The 19389-nt window shown below is 46.7% G+C and overlaps 2 protein-coding genes across 5 annotated transcripts in view; one reads left to right on the top strand and one right to left on the bottom strand.

The window, feature by feature from the left end:
* Nucleotides 1–19389, top strand: part of LOC119163142 (uncharacterized) — a 166733-nt gene that overhangs the window by 91653 nt on the left and 55691 nt on the right. The gene's annotated exons all lie outside the window — the stretch shown is intronic.
* The window catches only part of LOC119185727 (hemicentin-1), a 122854-nt gene that overhangs the window by 87717 nt on the left and 15748 nt on the right, over nt 1–19389 (bottom strand). Inside the window, exons 9-13 of the mRNA XM_075874514.1 lie at nt 14457–14741; nt 6148–6432; nt 4452–4655; nt 2756–3043; nt 999–1298 (exon numbers count right to left, since the gene is read on the bottom strand). Of these exons, the coding sequence (XP_075730629.1) occupies nt 999–1298; nt 2756–3043; nt 4452–4655; nt 6148–6432; nt 14457–14741 (1362 nt within the window). The remainder of the gene's footprint in view (nt 1–998; nt 1299–2755; nt 3044–4451; nt 4656–6147; nt 6433–14456; nt 14742–19389) is intronic.

Genomic DNA, 19389 nt, shown 5'->3' on the forward strand with positions numbered 1-19389 from the left:
CCAAAACTCGTGAGGTTCGCGCGGAGATCCAAAGCAGAACCCCTCTTTTATAGTGAAAATCTGTGCATCTTGCGGGAGTGGACAACTAGCGCCACGTGGAGTAGGATGTTGGAACTATCCTAGCTTGCGCGGCTTTTGATATCGGAGGTATGTGGGCCGCTTCGCGAGGCGTCCGCGAGTGGCATGGCTGGTGCGAATTTTCGCGCTTGACGAAAGGAATGAATCATCCACAACGTATTATTAAAAAAAACAAAAAGGAAAGTTCAAAAAAAAAATCTTGTCACCTTGATGAGACCATTCGGCGATCTCGGAGCTCTCAGATACAATGTTTTGCGCAGGATACAATGAAAAATTCAAATAGCTGATGAATTTGATTACATAAAAAACGTTAGAAATATTTCGCACATCCCCGCAATCATCATTCGTAAGTGTAAAGAAGCTAAAGTAGCAAAGCAGCAAATTGGGCTAGTTAGAATATACTCATCACGATCAGCGCACAAAAAAAAAAAGCACAAAGTGCACACAAAGTGCACGATATGGGCGCTGTCTAACAACCAGTGTCGGGCTTTCGTCGTGCACTTTCTTATGTTTTTGTGTTTTTTGCGCGCTGATTGCGATGAGGGTGTAAATAAGCTCTTCGAAAACCATCTGTATACGTACCAGCGTGGTACTATTGAATGTTATCGGAGAGTTGGCGCCACGAATCTTGAGCCACTTGCGCGGGCACGTCCTTGCGTTCCTTTGTACTCCTAGCTGCATGCACCCATGGAAATTACAAAGGAATGCAAGACGTCGCGTATACGCGGGCCGTTTTGGGGTCCCTGCACTATAATTATAAACCTCTTCATTGACTGGAAACGCAGCGGATTCCCCCTTCGACTGGAGCTTCGTCCTTAGTAGTCGGAGTTCTCTGATTTCGCAAATACACGAGCGCGTTATCTACCTTTAGACGAACACACAGAACGCTGATTAGTGTGTGAGACATCAACAACACCCACCGGAGACAACGAGCTCGGCCGTGAAGCTGTCGCTGCCGGCGGCGTTGCCGGCGCTGCACGTGTAGTTGCCGACGTCTCCGGCGTCGACGTTCGGCACCGTCAAGACGGATACGGACTTCGTGATCATCTTCGACACGGCCTTCTCGGTCCCGGTGTCTGGCAGCGGACGTCCGTCTTTCGACCAGGCGAAGCTGAACGGAGGAGTGCCGTGGTCGACGATGCATGTTACCACCACGGTCCGTCCCCTTTGGTGATCCTTCGGAAACGCGAACGGGTGGACTCGGGGAGCAGCTGCAAGTGCTGTTGGTGATGCGCGCCGTAGATCAAAGATTAAGAATATAGGAGCTGCTAGAACTCGAGTTCAAATTCGATAGGGCCTACCTGCTCGAGCTGTGACGTGCAGTCTCAACGCCGTTGCTTCAAAGAAAAGGACGGACAGTATGGCGTCGAACAGCGACATCGCTCGCTGGTGCTTTGGGCAAACTTTTTGTGACTGAACGGGGGTGGTAGTGGTTAGAAGAGGAGAAAGGCACCTAATTTCTGCAGCCCGGTCGGGAGCACGGCGCAGTGCCTATGTGGCTGAACGAAAGCTGCCTCGTGGCTGTTATGCAGCGCAGGCAGGGCTGGATGCTCGAGTCATACCAAATGTGTTTAGAAAGCGAGGCTCGTAGCGCCAGCTATGTGAAGCTACGAGAACTGTAGAAGAGGAACGGCTCTAAGGGAAGAATGGCGAGCGAAATTTGAAAGCGCGTGTTTGACACGGGTGATGCGTTATTCTTGCTGAGTAGCTACTGCTTTGTACAAGTCATTGCGAGGACTCGGGTGAGGAGAAAGAAGGAATCGACCCCCTCCCTGTCGTTCTCTCTCGCCTCCCCCTCCTACCTAAAATTATTCGTGTGCGCCCGAAAATGTGGATAGTTGATTTTTTGACTTCAGATAGAGGTGAAAATTCGGGGAATCCGGTATTAGTGGCAGCTTTTTGGGGAATTCGGGAAGGGGAGGATATATGCGGATGTACCCCATACCTCTTCCCTATAAGTATCAGGAGGTTCGCTGCAAAGTGCTTTAGAAAAGTAAAAGAGTCGGTATTGGCGCCCTTGCGGCATTGAAATAAAATTATCACGAAACTGTGAAAGCGAGACGTATCACAGCAGCGATTCCTTAGTGGCTGACCGCCGGTTAGCTGCAGCGAGTGTTAAATTGCTGCTACACATTTATTTCCTTCGATGGAAACGAAAAGAAAAAAAAACGTATTAAACAAACGAAATCATTGGATGTGCGCTTTTGAATAAAACAGGCGACCTAGACAAACCAGTCAATTCGTAGTTCGCGTGTAATGTGCAAAACATAATATCGGAGCAGAAGGGCATCGGTATAGTAGGACTGTATTCTTTTTAAACAGGTGAACGCAGGTCGAGAAGTGGAATGCTCGGTCATGGGCTGTTTGTAACTCCGCGGTTTTCGATATTGCCGTTTTTTTTATTTCCAAAAGCCGTACGTGACGGTGCAACTGAGCTGCCTTTGAATTTCAACCTATTATTATCCATGCGAGGAAGATGCTTAAAGACATATATGCATGAGTTTCGGCAGGATTTTGTCTAGAGAGATGCAAACCCGTGTGCTTTAAAAACGCGCATTGCAGATTGGCTCAAGTTTTGAAGTAAGCAACAATGGCGGCACCTCTAAATGGCGCGCAATATGCTGCCGTTTTTGCGATATTATGTGCAGCTGAGCTTAGATTTCCGAAATTGTCTCACCCTTGACTAGAAGCTGCGAGCTCGCACTGTCCGATCCGGCGACGTTCCTGACGGCGCACATGTAGTTGCCGATGTCCTCGGCTCCGACATCCGTGATGGTCAGCGACGAGAGCGTCTGCGAGTGCTGCTTTATGTGAAGTCTGTGGGCGTCCTGCACTGGCAAGCCGTCCTTCGTCCAGAGAAACTTCAGCGGCTCCGTACCCTCGATTACGGCGCAGGTAACGATGACCTTCTTCGGCATCGCCTTGGTCGACGGAAAATTGAACGGCTGCACTTTAGGTGGTTCGACTGAAAGGAACAGCACAGCGCTCAGAAATGCTGACCGCTTGCTCGTGCGTTAAACGTCGCATATTTGGACTCTCAGTGGTCTCACCTGACTGCCCATGGCATGTGCAGGCAAATACCGCTAAGGTGACTGTGATGAAGGTGCGCAAAACGCAGCGCACCATTGCTTCCCAGACTGGTTTGCCTGGGTCGACGCTTCGCAGACGGTCGACTGACATGTACTGACGTGCAGACGTCTTCTTGCACCGTTGTTGGCTGGGATTTGGGTGCGCCGTGGACAACTAGCGCCCCTCGGTGGTGGAATTCAAAACCAATGCACCCCTTGTGTGTTCCCTTGTGCGCGCAGAGTGGCGGCAGCGTGGCCTTAGCTACAGTGGCTATAATTAGCTGTCGCTGTCGACGGGGTGATGGCGCTGCACGTTTTGAGAACGCGTAAAACCGCTCCATTGGTGTGCACATTAGGCTTTCATCTTTTTCGCGAGTACTTATGAATGATTTGAAACTTACTTGTAGTTTTGACCTTGTTGCTCTTTTTTCGACATCTTCTACTATATATGTATGAGGTTTATTGCGGTGCGCACTGGGCTTCAAATAATTTTCGGCATTGAGGCGTGCAATATAACCACAGTGGTATGTATTCAGTGACCATATAAGACGAAATTCAGGCAACGTAGCAGTTATGTTGCTTTGAATATAATAACGTATTGCCGCAGAGGAAATAAAGATCGCTCGCAAACAGACGTCGCAGCAGCTTCAGTGAAGATGTAAAAATGGTGAAAACGTAAAAAAGAAGAAAAAAAAAGTATTGTGGAGTACTGCATAATCGACAGAAAAAAGGACGGGCCAGTATATTTAAGATAAACAGACGAGAGAAATATAGATGACGAATTATGCTTGCGTAATCTGTGATACGTAGCTGTATAATTAATACGTACGAAGCCGAGCGGCTCAGTTTTCGCAGAAAAAGCAGTACGCCTCGTTTCACCGCTCGTACACCTTCATGTATCATATCAATTGCGTTTACGGCATAGTTTGCAACAGCAGAAGTGAACGCAACGTCAAAACGCAGCTGGCGTGAAGGGTGATTTTTAAAGCGTGCGCCTCAACAGTTTTTCACACACACACACACACACACACACACACACACACACACACACACACACACACACACACACACACACACACACACACACACACACACACACACAAACACACACACACACACACACACACACACACTATATATATATATATATATATATATATATATATATATATATATATATATATATATATATATATATATATATATATATCGCAGCATATGATGCAGCAGGTTGCGAAAAGTGAGATATGGCTTGAAATGTTTCTTTTGTCAACATAAAGTGCTGGATAAACGAATAAGACCCACCGGTAACAACGAGGTTTGCGGTGAACCCGTCATTTCCGGCCTCGTTTGACACCCGACAGGTGTAGTTGCCGACGTCAGCTCCGGACACTTCGTGTATGATGAGTGTGGACATCTTGTCCATAGAATTCTTCTTTGCGAACTTTGACCCACCAGTCAGCATCTCTCCGTTTTTGAGCCACTCGAACTGCAGCGGCAGAGCGCCCTCTGTGGCGAAGCATGTCACGGTTACGTCTTTTCCTACCGGTGGGTTCTTCGGGAAGAAAAACGGCTGTATTTTGGGTGATTCTAATAAATATTGGTTCGGAGAGGGCAGGAAAAAGGAGGGGTTTGTGAAAGAAAAGTAACACTAATGGTTGTACGATGAGGCCTTGTACACGCTTGGAGCTCAAGCCAAGTTTTGTGTAGTAGCGGTTGCGGGATGGTCAGCTTACCGATGGAATGGCTAGAAGTTGTCACTGCGCAGGTTGCAGCCAGGAACATCAAGGCAGGGTATACGGGCGTCGTCTTGCTAACCACTCGATAACGCAAACTCAAGAAGCCGTTCAGAGAACTGGCGATTGGAACGATCACACCTGCTCCCTTGCGACCGCGCAAGTGAATGGTAGGCACATCGGCAAGACAAAGCAGCGACCCATCGTATTCCTCAAACGGGAAACTAGCGCCACGTGGTGGACGAGTCAGAAACGACGTCAAGCGTGGGACAGTTTTCAAACTGCCAACTTCGGAGTTGAGCACGCGTCTGTCGTGTCAGTCTCGCACGCTTCATTGCATTTGAATATGTTCTGAAGGCATCGAGTTCGGCACACCGCAACAGTGGTGACTCAGCAGGTCGAGGTTGCCGGTTCGATTCCCTGCCGCGACGACCACGTATTCATGGCGACGAAGTGCGAAGGACTTAGGTGCCAGCTGCTCAGGTCATTGTTTAAATAATCCGGAAGAATCGTGTGCCTCAAAATATATCGTGTTTCTGGGCACCTCATACCGCAGCATTATGTTTAGTTTAATTCGTACTACAGCGTAAGTGAGGTGGTAAATCAGATTCTGTACTTTTGAAGTTGTTACTTCGAGGTCTGCAGACGCTGCACTGTTTGACTGTCGAAGACACAGCAGCGGCGTAGTTAAGCACTGCTTTGACCTCCCCCGCTCCCCAATACTTTCATTTAGTTTTATCTATAAAAAAAAGTGTATAGACGTTCACTTACCAACAGACGCACGAGCATGCATAAAAAAGGGTGTGACCCCCCCCACCCTCTCTATTACGGACGCAGGAATTGCCTTGATGTGCCTTTTACTCTATGGAAAGTAAACTGAAGTTCTTCCGACAAAGTTTGTCAGCACCCCAGTACTTGTAACTACACAGAATAAACAAATGCTTTTAATAAGGGCTAACGTACGTGGGCAGCTTACGCTTAACAATGATCGCAATCGGTCAAAATTGCGGAAAGTTGGGGTGTTTCTGAAAGAAAGAAATAGCATCCTAGAGAACGAAGGAGACATAAATGTTATCCCGAACACAGGGAGATTAATCGGGATAATGACATACAGTGATGCTGCCACTGTCGCGGCGTCGTTGTAATTCTAGAGGCATGTGTCCGGTGCCACCAGCCATTCGATGATCGTTTAGGTTGTGCAGAGGACCTAAACGGCAATTTATTCTATGGTAATTTACACGGTCGAGCTCGCACACTTTACTAACCTGTAAGCAGCAGCGCCGCTGTGAATGTATCTCGGCCGAAATGGTTCGTTGCCTGGCAGGTGTAGTTGCCGATGTCCTCCGACGACAATTCCGGTATGGTCAGCATGCTCACGGTTTCCGTGACCATCTTCTGTTTGACCTTAGTTCCGGAGCTCATCTCGCGGCCGTCCTTGAGCCAGACAAACGTGATCGGCTCCGTTCCGAAGTGGGCGTTGCACGAGATGACCACTTTGGAGTTCGCCCGTGGGTCCTTCGGAAAAACGAACGGTTGAATCTGGGGAGCCTCTGAAAACGCAAGATTTAAGGAAGCCAAGCTGGCGTTTTACGAAAGCGCGGGTAGACTTGGGTGCCGTCTCATAACGGTACGGAAAGCGAACCGTTTGCTTTGTCTCTCTTGATTGGTCCGACTCACTGTACTGTTGCGCACGAAAGCGCGTTTCTAGCCAATCATGAGAAGGCAAGCGAACGACCTCTCTTTTCCGGACTGTTTTGATGTAGCGCCCCCGGCTTATTTTCGACGGGAAACAAAAGCACCTGACCACCAGTTTTGCAGGACGCTGGAGTCACGAAGAGGAATGCTGTTGCTGAAAGTAAATGTATCAGCAGAGAACCCATGATGGCGCCAATGTAGTTGTGTGCCAGTCACAAGGTGTTACTTGTGTGCGCCAGGAGATTCGCGTAGTGAAATGCGGAGGAAGCGCTGTGGTTTTGGAGACGCAGAACAATGCGGCGAGGTGAGGGAAACGTTGCTTTTGTAGTCTGGCCTGGACAACTAGCGCCACGTCGTGGAATATGGAGCAACGACGTCACAAAGCGGGGTGCTTCCGAACGGCCCGCCATCAAGAAAACCGATAAACTGGCACAGCCCAAACGTATTGCTAAACCAACACTAAATGTCGATCAGAATTAGGGAAGCATTCCTCAAAACTTCAACAGTTTTGCACGCGTAACAAAATTGTGGTAAATTTTGGTAAATGTTACATGGCACGTGCTATATTCCGAGGTGACAAATTTAAGTGTAAATTTTCGTGTTTAAGCTGTGACTTCAAAGTGAAAGTTCTAAATGCTTACTATCTATGGCACTTCTTTAAATTATGTGACCGGTTTTTCACGGCAAAATAAGAAAAAAAAACTATACCTGCGAAAACAGAATGAAACTGTGACTTCACGACGAGCTGTCACTAAAGCTTCGAAGACAGCGCCGCTAAGCGCACTTTTGTTTTTATTGCATATGAACCCTCCTCTCTCGGTGAGAGCTGGGCATGTGCTGATGTTGCTGGAAAAGCCAGTTTTTAATACAGCTCGAGTTAATATGTAGTCACTGAAATCGCTCAGCTTTGTATTGCTTATTTAATCTCGAAAACACGAGACTTTCCCAAGTCTCGTGCATTTTTTGCCACGTGGTAACGAAGCTTCGTCCCTACACGAAGCTTTCCTTACCACGCGGCTCAAAATACACTGGACTTGAGAAAGTTTTGTGTTTTCGAGATTAAATCAGCAACACAAAAACTTATTAGCCGCGCGAGTTGCTCATCGGCTGCGGTAACTTGATCAGTTGACAAAAATAATACATTATAGTGTTCATTCAGACTAAAAGCGCCATGTGCCGACCACGGCTATTAGCCCCGAGAAGTTGGAGTGGCGCCTCCTGGTGAGAGGCCTGATTGACGTCACGGCACGGACTCTTTGATGCCTGCCGCCGCGTGCCTTCATAATGATGCGCTGGCTTCGTGCGCTGTTCCGCTGTTTGAGTTCGCTTTCTGCTCGTCTCAAGCTCCAGATAAATGACTGAAATAGAATCAGTAAAGTTCCTGGTAAAACAATAAATGTTTTACTTTTCTTTCTACGCGATCGCGCGCTCGGTCGTTAGCACTGTGAAAGGGATAAAAAGGTCTGTGTGGCGCTGCTAACCACGATGATGTATTGCATTCTTGGTTACGGCACCCGCATTTCGACGGGTGCGAAAAACAAGAACACAGTTCTGCTTGGATACAACAAACTCTTTGGCGCATTATCATGTGAATTGAGACGCAAGGCACAATATTCACACTATTAGGTTGAGCTGTCCGTGGGTGATTTCTATAAAATATATGAGAGTTTCCCTTTCTCTAGGGTTATTTGTATCGAAAAAAATCCACGTAATTACGGGCAGTGTTTTCGTTGGTGTGCCAAGACCCGCGCTCACGTGCATTATCCAGTGTCGCAATATATCTCGAAAGCGCTCGCCCTAGAATACCACCGCCGCTCTTGTGTCTATTTTGATCGTGTACTTGCTCACTCAACGTGCTGTTCAGTTTCGTGTTTCGATATTTTTTAATAATTTTGGGGCTTCATTTCACGGAATCTATTGAGGTTGCGTGAGGAAATTCTCATACCTGTCAGATTCCGTCTTCGTGCAGAATCGTAGCAACAGTGTTGTCCCACTCGTAACAACCAGTTTAAAATAGCCACCCCATAAATTAATTTTTCTTGCAGTTGATTACTTATACGTGGACATGACGTAAAAGACCAGTCGTTGCCTCACAAAGGAGAAGCTTGTTTAATCATTGTTTGGGCCGCGCCGCTGACTGCGTCATCCAAAGAGTTCATTTCGACTTTGCGGCGCGTGCGTTGGAATCGTTGCTATTGATGGTGCTCCCATGTGAAGTGAACATTACTGTTTGCGGCGCGGCGGTAGATCACCTCAGCATTTCATGCAAATAAGGGTATACGACAGCACAATCCCCGTTGACTGTTGAGAAGAAACACGCGCATATGATCCGAGTAAACGGTCATATCCCAACATTCCCGAAGGCAACGTCAATGCGGCAGTACGATTTCGTTTATTTTTTCAGAAGATGTGAAGTTTGTGCTTATGACAGCCAGATTTAGGTGAAGTCTCCTGTTGGAGAAAGCGCAATTCTGTTGAATCATTTACGTTATTCACAGATGCAGGCGTAACTTGCACGGTAAAGCGTAATGTATTTGGTGAATTGGAACGACGTACCCCTCTAGGATTGGCAGTATTTATAAATAAATAAATAGATAAATAGATAAATAAATAAATAGATAAATAAATAGATAAATAAATAGTTAAACGTTCACGGTAAAACGCAATGTATTTGGTGAAATGGAAACATTCTAATTTCATTTGTGATACTTCGGCACACATGCGTTCTCGTACAAGAGTCTATGCCTAGTTTTAAACACGTTAGCACGAGTTAACATATTTTTTTATAGCACCCATTTCTTGGGGTACGCAATTAAAACAACAATTATCACAGTAAATATTTCATTCGGACGCGAGTCTGCCCATTCTAAGCTAAATAATGAAAACTTTTTGCAGCCTCGATAATTTTCACAACTTATGAAACCTTTCACTTTGTATCTTGAGAGATTTGCGTCGTGCAATTGAGGAGTAACCACGACGTATCGCTAAAATTCGGGTACGCGACGAGCGCAGGAAAAGGAGACAAGCGGAGGAGGAGGAGTGCCCTTGCCGTGACTCCACATCGGCGCGACCGCAGCGACGCCAGTGTTCGTTCTCGGGGCTAATAAGGGTACTTGCTTACTTGTATTCCGGTAAATGGGCCCTCCTAAAGATTTCGTCATGTGGCGTGTATTTTCCTCCTTTCTGTATCAGGGTCACATCGCGTATAGTGAGATCGTAATTCTAAACATGATGAGTGAATTTCGCGGCGCATCGGCGTCTTCACTTTCCTCGTAGACATATACTACACTCGCTGGAATGCCCCCTTCCTATTCCCCCAGCGTAGGGTAGCAAACCGGGCATGTGCCTGGTTAACCTCCCTGCCTTCCCTCTTGTTGTTTATCCCCCCCGCTGGAATGGACGTTGGGTAAGCAAAATTTCAAACCACGATGAGTACTTTTGTGTGCCTCACTCAATGCTCAGCTATACCAACTACAACTTCCCCTAACCCGGTCACCCTCACCTGGCGAATGGGGCGCCTGCCTGACTTCCGCACTATGGCCAAATGTCTGTAGTAAATATTACGGAACGCATCATTCCGTCCGATTCTCCCAGTTCAAGCACACAAACAAGGCTACTCATCAGCAGAAAAAGATATTGCTAGACGTGAAAAGAACCACACAGCAGGCTTGCCGGGCACCTAGGCGAAAATCCGATTGCGCCAAGAACGCAGACACTTCTCGTCTTCCTGGTGGTGGCCGCATCGTCTGTACCTCCGACCTCGAACGTACCGTAAAAATTTCTTGGAATACCCCAATTATGCTGAGTGATCTGTAGTGGCTACCTTCAACCACCAGAGTGGCCGTTGTTCCTGCCGACATCGTTGCTAGCGGAGCACGTGTAATTCGCGACGTCCTCGGCTGCCTCTTTTTCGGTGGTCAGGGTCGCTATGCTGCCCGTCAAGGAAGCGCCGCACTTGTTCCTCGTGTGCGCAACGGGTCCGCCGTCGTGAGTCCACCGTATGTCAAACAGTGGCGCTCCTCGCGTCACGGCGCAGGTGAGGAATATCTTCTCTCCCAGTTGAATGTTGTCGGCTAAAAAGATGGGCATGATTGTCGGCGGTACTGCGTAAACAAGTGGTATTTATCAAATAGAGACTACGGCGCCAGGCTTGAGCAAAAAAAGATTGAACGAAGCGTAGGAATCTGCCGAGACGACTTGCATTTGCTTGCGTAAGCACCCGCCAAACACAGAGCACAGGGTATTACTGGAAGTCGACAAAGGCACCGGAGTCTGCGTTCGAAAGTCATTACAAAGAGCGGCGCAGTTTGCTAATCTTGCGGAAACGAAGCCGTTGGCCTCTCACGTCGATGTGAATGAAAACGCTGAGAAACTGGTAGGAAAGCTTTCGTTTATTCACGAGAAAGAGTTCGTTGCCACAGCACAGACAAGTAGTGCCACTAAGTGGAGAGCTCGCAAGACTTTAATGAACTACTCGCTGTAAAGCGAGCATGACTGCTCTTTAGCGGAGCGTGGCTTCTTGGCGTAACGTGGTTGCTAACCAGACAAGATAGCGGAACTATGCGCAACTCTGCTCCTTTACGGAGCACATACAGGAACTCTTGCTTTCATTAGTTACTGTAATTGTCCAGGAGGAGAAATGAGAGCACATTTGGTAACTCAATCTTATTAATGTAACTCGGAAGAAAATATCTTCTAGTTACTGCATTATTTGGCGTGGAAGGCGACGGTGACTAACGCCCTAACTCCGGCGTTCTCCCTCTGATGACCGATGATGAGTACCACACTCAATTGTCTCTCTCCCATTTCTTGTGCACAGGTTACTAGTTGGGCTTTTTTCTAGCTTTTTTTTTTTCAGCTTGTTTGTTCTTTCGATCGATTGATTGATTGATATGTGGGATTTAACGTCCCAAAACCACCATATAAGTATGAGAGACGCCGTAGTGGAGGGCTCCGGAAATTTCGATCCCCTGGGGTTTTTTCATCATCATCAGCCTGACTACGTCCACTGCAGGACAAAGGCCTCTCCCATGTTCCGCCAGTTAACCCGGTCCTGTGCTTGCTGCTGCCAATTTATACCCGCAAACTTCTTAATCTCATCTGACCACCTAACCTTTTGTCTCCCCCTAACCCGCTTGCCTTCTCTGGGAATCCAGTTAGTTACCCTTAACGACCAGCGGTTATCTTGTCTACGCGCTACATGCCCAGCCCATGTACATTTCTTCTTGATTTCAGCTATGATATCCTTAACCCCCGTTTGTTCCCTAATCCACTCTGCTCTCTTCTTGTCTCTTAAGTTTACACCTACCATTTTTCTTTCCATTGCTCGCTGCGTCGTCCTCAATTTAAGCTGAACCCTCTTTGTAAGTCTGCAGGTATCTGCTCCGTAGCTAAGTACCGTCAAGATACAGCTGTTATATACCTTCCTCTTGAGGGATAGTGGCAATTTACCTGTCATAATTTCAGAGTGCTTGCCAAATGTGCTCCACCCCATTCTTATTCTTCTAGTTACTTCAATCTCGTGGTTCGGCTCCGCGGTTATGACCTGGCCTAAATAGACAGTCTTTTACAACTTGAAGTGCACTATTACCTATCTCGAAGCGCTGCTCTTTTCCGAGGTTGTTGTACATTACTTTCGTTTTCTGCAGATTCATTTTAAGACCCACCTTTCTGCTCTCCTTGTCTAACTCCGTAATCATGAGTTGCAATTCGTCCCCTGAGTTACTCAGCAATGCAATGTCATCGGCGAAGCGCAGGTTACTTAGGTACTCTCCATTAACTCTTATCCCTAGCTGTTTCCATCCTAGGCTTCTGAAAACCTCCTGTAAGCACGCGGTAAATAGCATTGGGGAGATTGTGTCCCCCTGCCTTACACCCTTCTTGATTGGTACTCTGTTGCTTTCTTTATGAAGCACTATGGTAGCAATTGATCCCCTGTAGATTTCTTCAAGGATGTTTATATATACTTCATCTACGCCCTGATTCCGCAGGGTCTGTATAATGGCTGATATTTCTACTGAATCAAACGCCTTCTCGTAATCTATGAAGGCTATGTATAGTGGTTGGTTATATCCTGAGCATTTCTCTATTACCTGATTGATAGTATGAATGTGGTCGATTGTTGAGTAGCCTGTTCGAAATCCTGCTTGTTCCTTTGGTTGATTGAATTCTAATGTTTTCTTTACTCTGTTAGCAATTACCTTTGTAAATAGCTTGTATACTACAGACAGCAAGCTAATCGGCCTGTAATTCTTCAAGGCCTTGTCATCTCCTTTCTTGTGTATTAAGATGATGTTAGCGTTCTTCCAAGACTCTGGTACTCTTCCCGTCAGGAGACACCTCGTAAACAGGGTGGAAATATTTTCTAACACAATCTGTCCTCCATCTTTCAGCAGATCTGATGTTACCTGATCCTCACCAGCAGCTTTGCCTCTTTGCATGCTCTTCAAAGCTTTTCTGACTTCTTGTATCATTACTGGTGGGGTGTCATCTGGGTTAATGCTAGTTCTTGTAGTATTAAGGTCGTGGTTGTCCCTGCTACTGTACAGATCTCTGTAAAACTCCTCCGTTATTTCAACTATCCTATCCATATTGGTAGTTATTTTGCCCTCTTTGTGCCTTAGTGCATACATCCGACTTTTGCCTATCCCAAGTTTCCTCTTCCCTGCTTTGACGCTTCCGCCGTTTTTCAGAGCGTGTTCAACTCTCTCCGTGGTATACCTTCTTACATCGGATACCTTACGCCTATTAATGAGCTTCGAAAGCTCTGCCAGTTCTATTTTTTCTGTTGTACTTGAGACTTTCATGATTTGACGCTTGTTAATGAGATTCTTCGTTTCCTGGGAAAGCTTGCCAGTGTCCTGTCTAACCACCCTGCCTCCAAGTTCCACTGCACACTCCGTAATGATACTCGTCAGATTATTATTCATTGTATCTATGCTAAGGTTGGTTTCTTCACAAGAGCCGAGTACCTGTTCTGAAGCGAGACTCTGAATTCCTGTACTTTCCCTCTCAGTGCTAGCTCATTCATTGGCTTCTTGCGTATTAGTTTCTGTCGTTCCTTTCTCAGGTCTAGGCGAATTCGAGACCGTACCATCCCATGGTCACTGCATCGTACCTTGCCAACCACTTCCACATCCTGCACGATGCCTGGGTGTGCACTCATTATAAGGTCTATTTCGTTCTTATTTTCGCCATTAGGGCTCCTCCATGTCCATTTGCGGTTTCCTCGTTTTCGGTAGAAGGTATTTAAAATCCGTAAATTATTGCGTTCTGCGAATGCTACTAGTAGCTCTCCTCTGGCGTTTCTAGTACCGATGCCATAATCCCCTACTGCCTTGTCTCCAGCCTGCTTCTTCCCTACCTTTGCATTAAAGTCTCCCATCAGTATTGTATACTGTGTTTTTACCTTACTCATTACCTAAAACTGAGCACATGGGCCTACAGCATTTCCGCCCCCATCGGAAATGCAGCCGCCGCGGCCGGGATTCGATCCCGCGACCGCGGGTCAGCAGCCGAGTAGCTTAGCCACTAGACCAACGCGGTGGGGCTTGTTTGTTCTTTTGAATAACTTGACTTGGGTGCGGATTTCATAACGGTACCATCTGAAGGCACTATCCGCATCACCGTCGCCAGTTATGCTCATCACGCATGAGGCATGGCAGAGCGATCTCACGATGCTGATTAGAACTTGCAAGTTTTTGCTTCGTGCTTGTTGGGAAGGAGAGAAGGCTGCACAACTAATCGGCCACTTCTGTCGACATGGGTCGTTACCTCAATCCACCCGCTCGTCCATGCGAGAACTTCAAGCGTTTCTGCGTTACATTACGTTCGATCATTGGTTCACCAGATATACAACACATCTCGTTCGTGTTCTCACCTTCGATGCGGAGGGCGGCCGTGTAGCTGGCGCTCCCGGCGGCGTTCAACACCGTGCACGTGTAGTTGCCGACGTCCTCGGCGGCGGTGGCTTCAACAGTCAGGACGGCCACGTTTTCCGTCAGAACCCTGACGTGCCTCCTGGGGCTGTCGTCTATTCGGCCCGAGTCGTGCGTCCACACGAAATCGAAGGGACCCACGCCGCTCGAGACGACGCATGTGACTGTGCTCTTCTGTCCGAGCACGGCGTTCTCCGGGAATGAGAACGGCATGATTAGGGGCCCTTCTGAAGGGAAACGTGCATCGTTGTGTGAGTGTGGTCGAAAGGCCGCGATCAACTGACTTCCAGCTGCACTCCGAAACGGCCTTACCGGCCCTTTTGCAGGATACGAGGTATTGCGTTCCTAAAAGCAGGAGCAGTTGGCCAGCCCGGCATTCCATGTCGATGCGTGCAGTGCGGAATATTATTGCTGCGCGTGGTCGCACGGCTTTGCACTTTTTGCTCGACTGAAGAGGAGAGTGCAGCATAAACTTCGCGACAGAGGTATAAGCGAGGTAGGTGGACAACTAGCGCCACACAGAGGCCACTGCGAGAAACATTAGTCGGAAGGTCGCAACGCCTAATTTGTATTTTTTTCTCTCCATCGTTCCTGTCGGGAACGCCAGCTCGCTCCTGTAATAGAAAAGTCTGATAAATGGATTGAGCTTTTTTGACGTTTAGTGGAATGCTTATATAGTGGAAAATAATTGGTGATTCGTTCACTCTGCCGAAACTTGGCATAAGTTTTGTCTGCGCTCCGTAAGGCTATCGCATGGCTGATAGATTTAGTGATGTACAGTCACACAGCTTACATAAACAGGCGCAGGAATGCATACGGTGACTACTGTCACTTTTTATAACTGTATTCCTTTATAAGACTTTCTTTTTTTTGTTTCTTGGGTGTGTCATTCTGCACATTCTTACCCGTGCGTGTAGGGTAGGAAACCTTGATGCGCGTTTGTCAACTTCCCTGTGTTGTCCTTTGCTCTTTTCTGTGTGGCTCCTTTGTATGGCTGTAGCTGTTACTTCTGCATGGCTAGTGTAGCGACGCAACTGCACATCTTAAGGCGATGCGCGCGGTTGTTGGTGACATCTGTAATTTCCAACGTATAGCTGACCGGTGATCGCTGTGTTCTCTCCTGTGGTCAATGATGTGTCTAGTGGAGGCGCTTCTGTAATGACCCGGTGCTAATTTTCTGCCTTCGGAACGGTCACATATTCTCAAAAACACACCTTTACCTGCCTGTTGTAAAGAGAGAAATACTGCGAAACGAGAGCCTTCGAAGGTGGTCAAACTTTCTCGATGACTTAGTCCACTTTGCGGCGGTTGTCAAACAAGAACAGACGTGTTGGATGGCACGTTTATGTTGACTGTGTTTGTGTGTCACACTTGAAATTAGTGCACACTGAGTATTACGGTGACTGGTGAACACATCGCGCTGTTGTGAGCTGGCACAACCAACCCACGCGATGCGCGCAGCAACGGGCGTGCCATACGATGGAGGGATAATGTTGAAACTATATGGCAACAGCATACCAGGTGTCAGCTTCAAAAGCGCAAAGTTAAACAATATTCAAATATGGCTCTGTGCTAAAATCAAAATGAGATAACCGTGGAAATGTAATGACAATAGATAGGTTAGTTAATTCATAGCGGTTCAAATGGTTGAAGGACGTTCCAGTAAAAAACGATAATCCGATAAGGACCGAAATTAGAATAACGGGCTTGTTTGCGGCGTTTCTTCTAGCAAATGCGTGTGATGTACAGTATCACTGAATTTGCTAATAAGTACTTGAACAGAAAAAACCCGTGCATTCAGATCAGTATCAAAATGTATTAGGCTTGGTAAAAACTTACTACACACGCACACATACACAGTTCTACGATGTGTTTAGCAATTAACTCGGTACTGCTTAATAAAGACTAGTTAGTTATCAAGCGCTGAACAAGCAAATTATATATTGGCCCATCTCAAAATATATTTCCAATATATCTTGCGGTGTCATGTTTTATACAGTTGAGCGAAACTCGAAAGTGCATGGCGCAGAAAGAAGATGTTTTCCAGAGATTATTCTTTGAAAATGCTTTACGCAAAACCAGAATAACCGCCATGTTTGTTTTTTCTGTCAAGACAATATGCGACGGTCACCAGAACACGCTTTAACGCGAGATGCGGTGCTAACGTGATATTAATGAGCGCCCAAAATACTTTTTCCGCATATATTCAGCCCCTCCCTTCTCCCCTAGTGTAAGTTCCATCAACGCCTCCTCTAGAAAGATGCCGGTGACCTGAGCCGAGAAGCTGGTTCCTGGCCCTCTCCTGTTCTCTCCTCCTCCGCTGCCCCAACAGTGTTGGCGTTGAGCGCTCGCTGTGGCGGCAGCTTTAAACCTTGAAGTCTCTGAAATTAAAGCAATGTGTGCTGCCGTCTCGGAGGCAACAGTGTCATACCTTAGTGTTGGCGTCACTTCCGAATCTAGCCGAAGTACTAGTGTCGGCTGCGAGCGTTTCTCGCGGAAAAAGCATTGAACCACGAGGAACCGCCCGTGCGCATAGGAAAGCGTGTGATGTCGCAGGCATCTTTCTAGAGGAGGCGCTGGTTTCATTTGTGGGAAACGCGCCTTGAATGACGAAACCGACGGTCAGGACTAAATTTCACGGGGAATGGCACAGTGTGCTCAAATGCCACCGAGCAATGTGCGACGCTCAGTTCCTGTACGAAACATTGACCTTCCCAACGCCGTTGTCAAAAAGTATAGTAAAACGAGCCAAGTAGAAACATAGCGCGTCTCGTAAAAAAATACAGTGACTAGAGAGCCGCTATTTCAATCAGTTGCTGTGGTAACACTTGCCTATAGTACAGAACAATCCAAAGCAATTAAACACAGCACATTATTCACTTAATTTGTGTGGGTGACTGGACTCCAATGCGCTCTATTCACAGCTGTTTTTGGTGGTTTCGCGACTTCCCTACTTGTCACATGCAGTTTCTGCGTGACGTAACCGAGTTGGCGCGCTTCATGCGCGCCGAGTGCAATCAGTTGCGATTTCGCCCGTGAAATTCGATGATGAATATCTGGATCTACGTGGAATCGCTGTGATTTAAAAAAAAATGCGTAGTTTCGTGTAGCGTGATAGCGTTAGCGTTATATGGTTTAGCGTTCCCCAGATAGTGGGGGGTTGAGAGAATACTCAGAATAGCGTTACCGTGTCGCAAATGTTCGTGTGGCACGGTAACATTGTAGCCTTAACCCAAGGTGTATACCACGCTGAATGAGTTAAACAAGTGAAAATACAATAAAAAACTGACACCTCCCGCTTGTATTCGCGCATGCAGCAATATTACTATACCTCGTTTCATACATCAGGTGCAACGCTGTGCAAGAAGTTTCGACCAGCAAAGCGTACAACTACGCGCGTTTCGTGGTCGCTCGTGTGGCATCAGATTAGTGCTGGTGCACCCTGGCGTTTCTTTGTGCTCCCTTTTGGCGCGCCTGGCAAACAGAAGAAAGTTGGGTGAGCACAAAAGGACGCGGTACCGAACGACCCTGCGGTGTCTTATCCTGCACTGACAGTGAAAGTCTAGGTGAGCGCCATCGTGACGTACCCAGAGTAGAGATAGAAAGCCTGTATGTGATGTCATCGGAAAACTAAGCTATACAGCCACAAAATATCAGGCGTTCAAGGTCGTTTTTTGTTTGTAAGGCACATAAAATATTCAGTTACTTCGCGCCGTAATAACGAAAGAAAAAAATTAGTTATTGGTGGTGAGAACATCGAACTACTTTTCGTCGCGAACGCATCGACTGCAAGAAGACTCGCTAGCTTCCGCAACGTTGCACACGGATTGTGAAACAGAGTACACTTGTTTTAGTAATAAATAAAAGTAAATAAAAATATACTACTCACCAAAAGCGAAACCTTTGTGTTGCAGGTTTCTTTACACAGATCTTCTAGTTAGGCCTAATGAAGTTCAAAATGGGAAGCGATCTGTAGAACTGCGTTAAGTTATCTGCAATACTCGGCCGCCGAAGCTATGTGTACGTGACGAAAAGCGGAGCCATTTGACATTCGAAAATTAATTATACAGTGGAGGCACCAAGAGACGACCACTGAGCTTTCAGCTATATTGTTACGTGCGACGTACATTAAGTGCAATAGATAATAACTCAATCACATCTAAAGGGATGAACATTTGTATGTGCCAGCCATCCTTCTTCACTTGGGTGAACAATAACATATAACAGATGTAATATATATATATATATATATATATATATATATATATATATATATATATATAAGATAAAGAAGTGTAAGGGCTAGCTAGTTTATTCGTGTTTTGACACAATAATAATGAGATCTACCAGACAATAACACCAAGGAATGTATAGGGGAAGTTGTTAGACCATTTGATATGCAAATGTGAAGAAAGAAAAGTGGATGAAAAAATAACTTGCCGTGAGCAGGAACCGAACCAGCGACCTTTGAATAACGCGTTCGATGCTCTACCACTGAGCTACCACGGCGGCTATACCCCCAGCCACTTTGTTAGGTTTTATATGTGAATTTAAACGTGGGAGTATCAGTCAGTGCCACCTGTAGCCATGGAAGTGAGTGTGGCACACTCTTTATGAGCCGGTTTGGCGTCACGTAGCACGTGAACTTAATACGAGCTGGCAGCTGACCAGTGGTCCCTTCATGTGCGCGCATCTCCGTGTACACGGAGACGCGCGCGCATGAAGGCTCTCTATACTCGTGGTTATTTATATATGTAAAAAAAACGCGACTGGACACAAATTTATGAAAAATTCGTGGTGACAGGCTGCTTGTAACTTTGCATTTGTCGATTTCGCCGTAGTAGTTCATCACAAAAAACCGGGAAGCCGTGATGG

This window comes from Rhipicephalus microplus, chromosome 9, assembly GCF_043290135.1.
Source record: "Rhipicephalus microplus isolate Deutch F79 chromosome 9, USDA_Rmic, whole genome shotgun sequence".
Taxonomy (NCBI): Eukaryota; Metazoa; Arthropoda; class Arachnida; order Ixodida; family Ixodidae; genus Rhipicephalus; species Rhipicephalus microplus.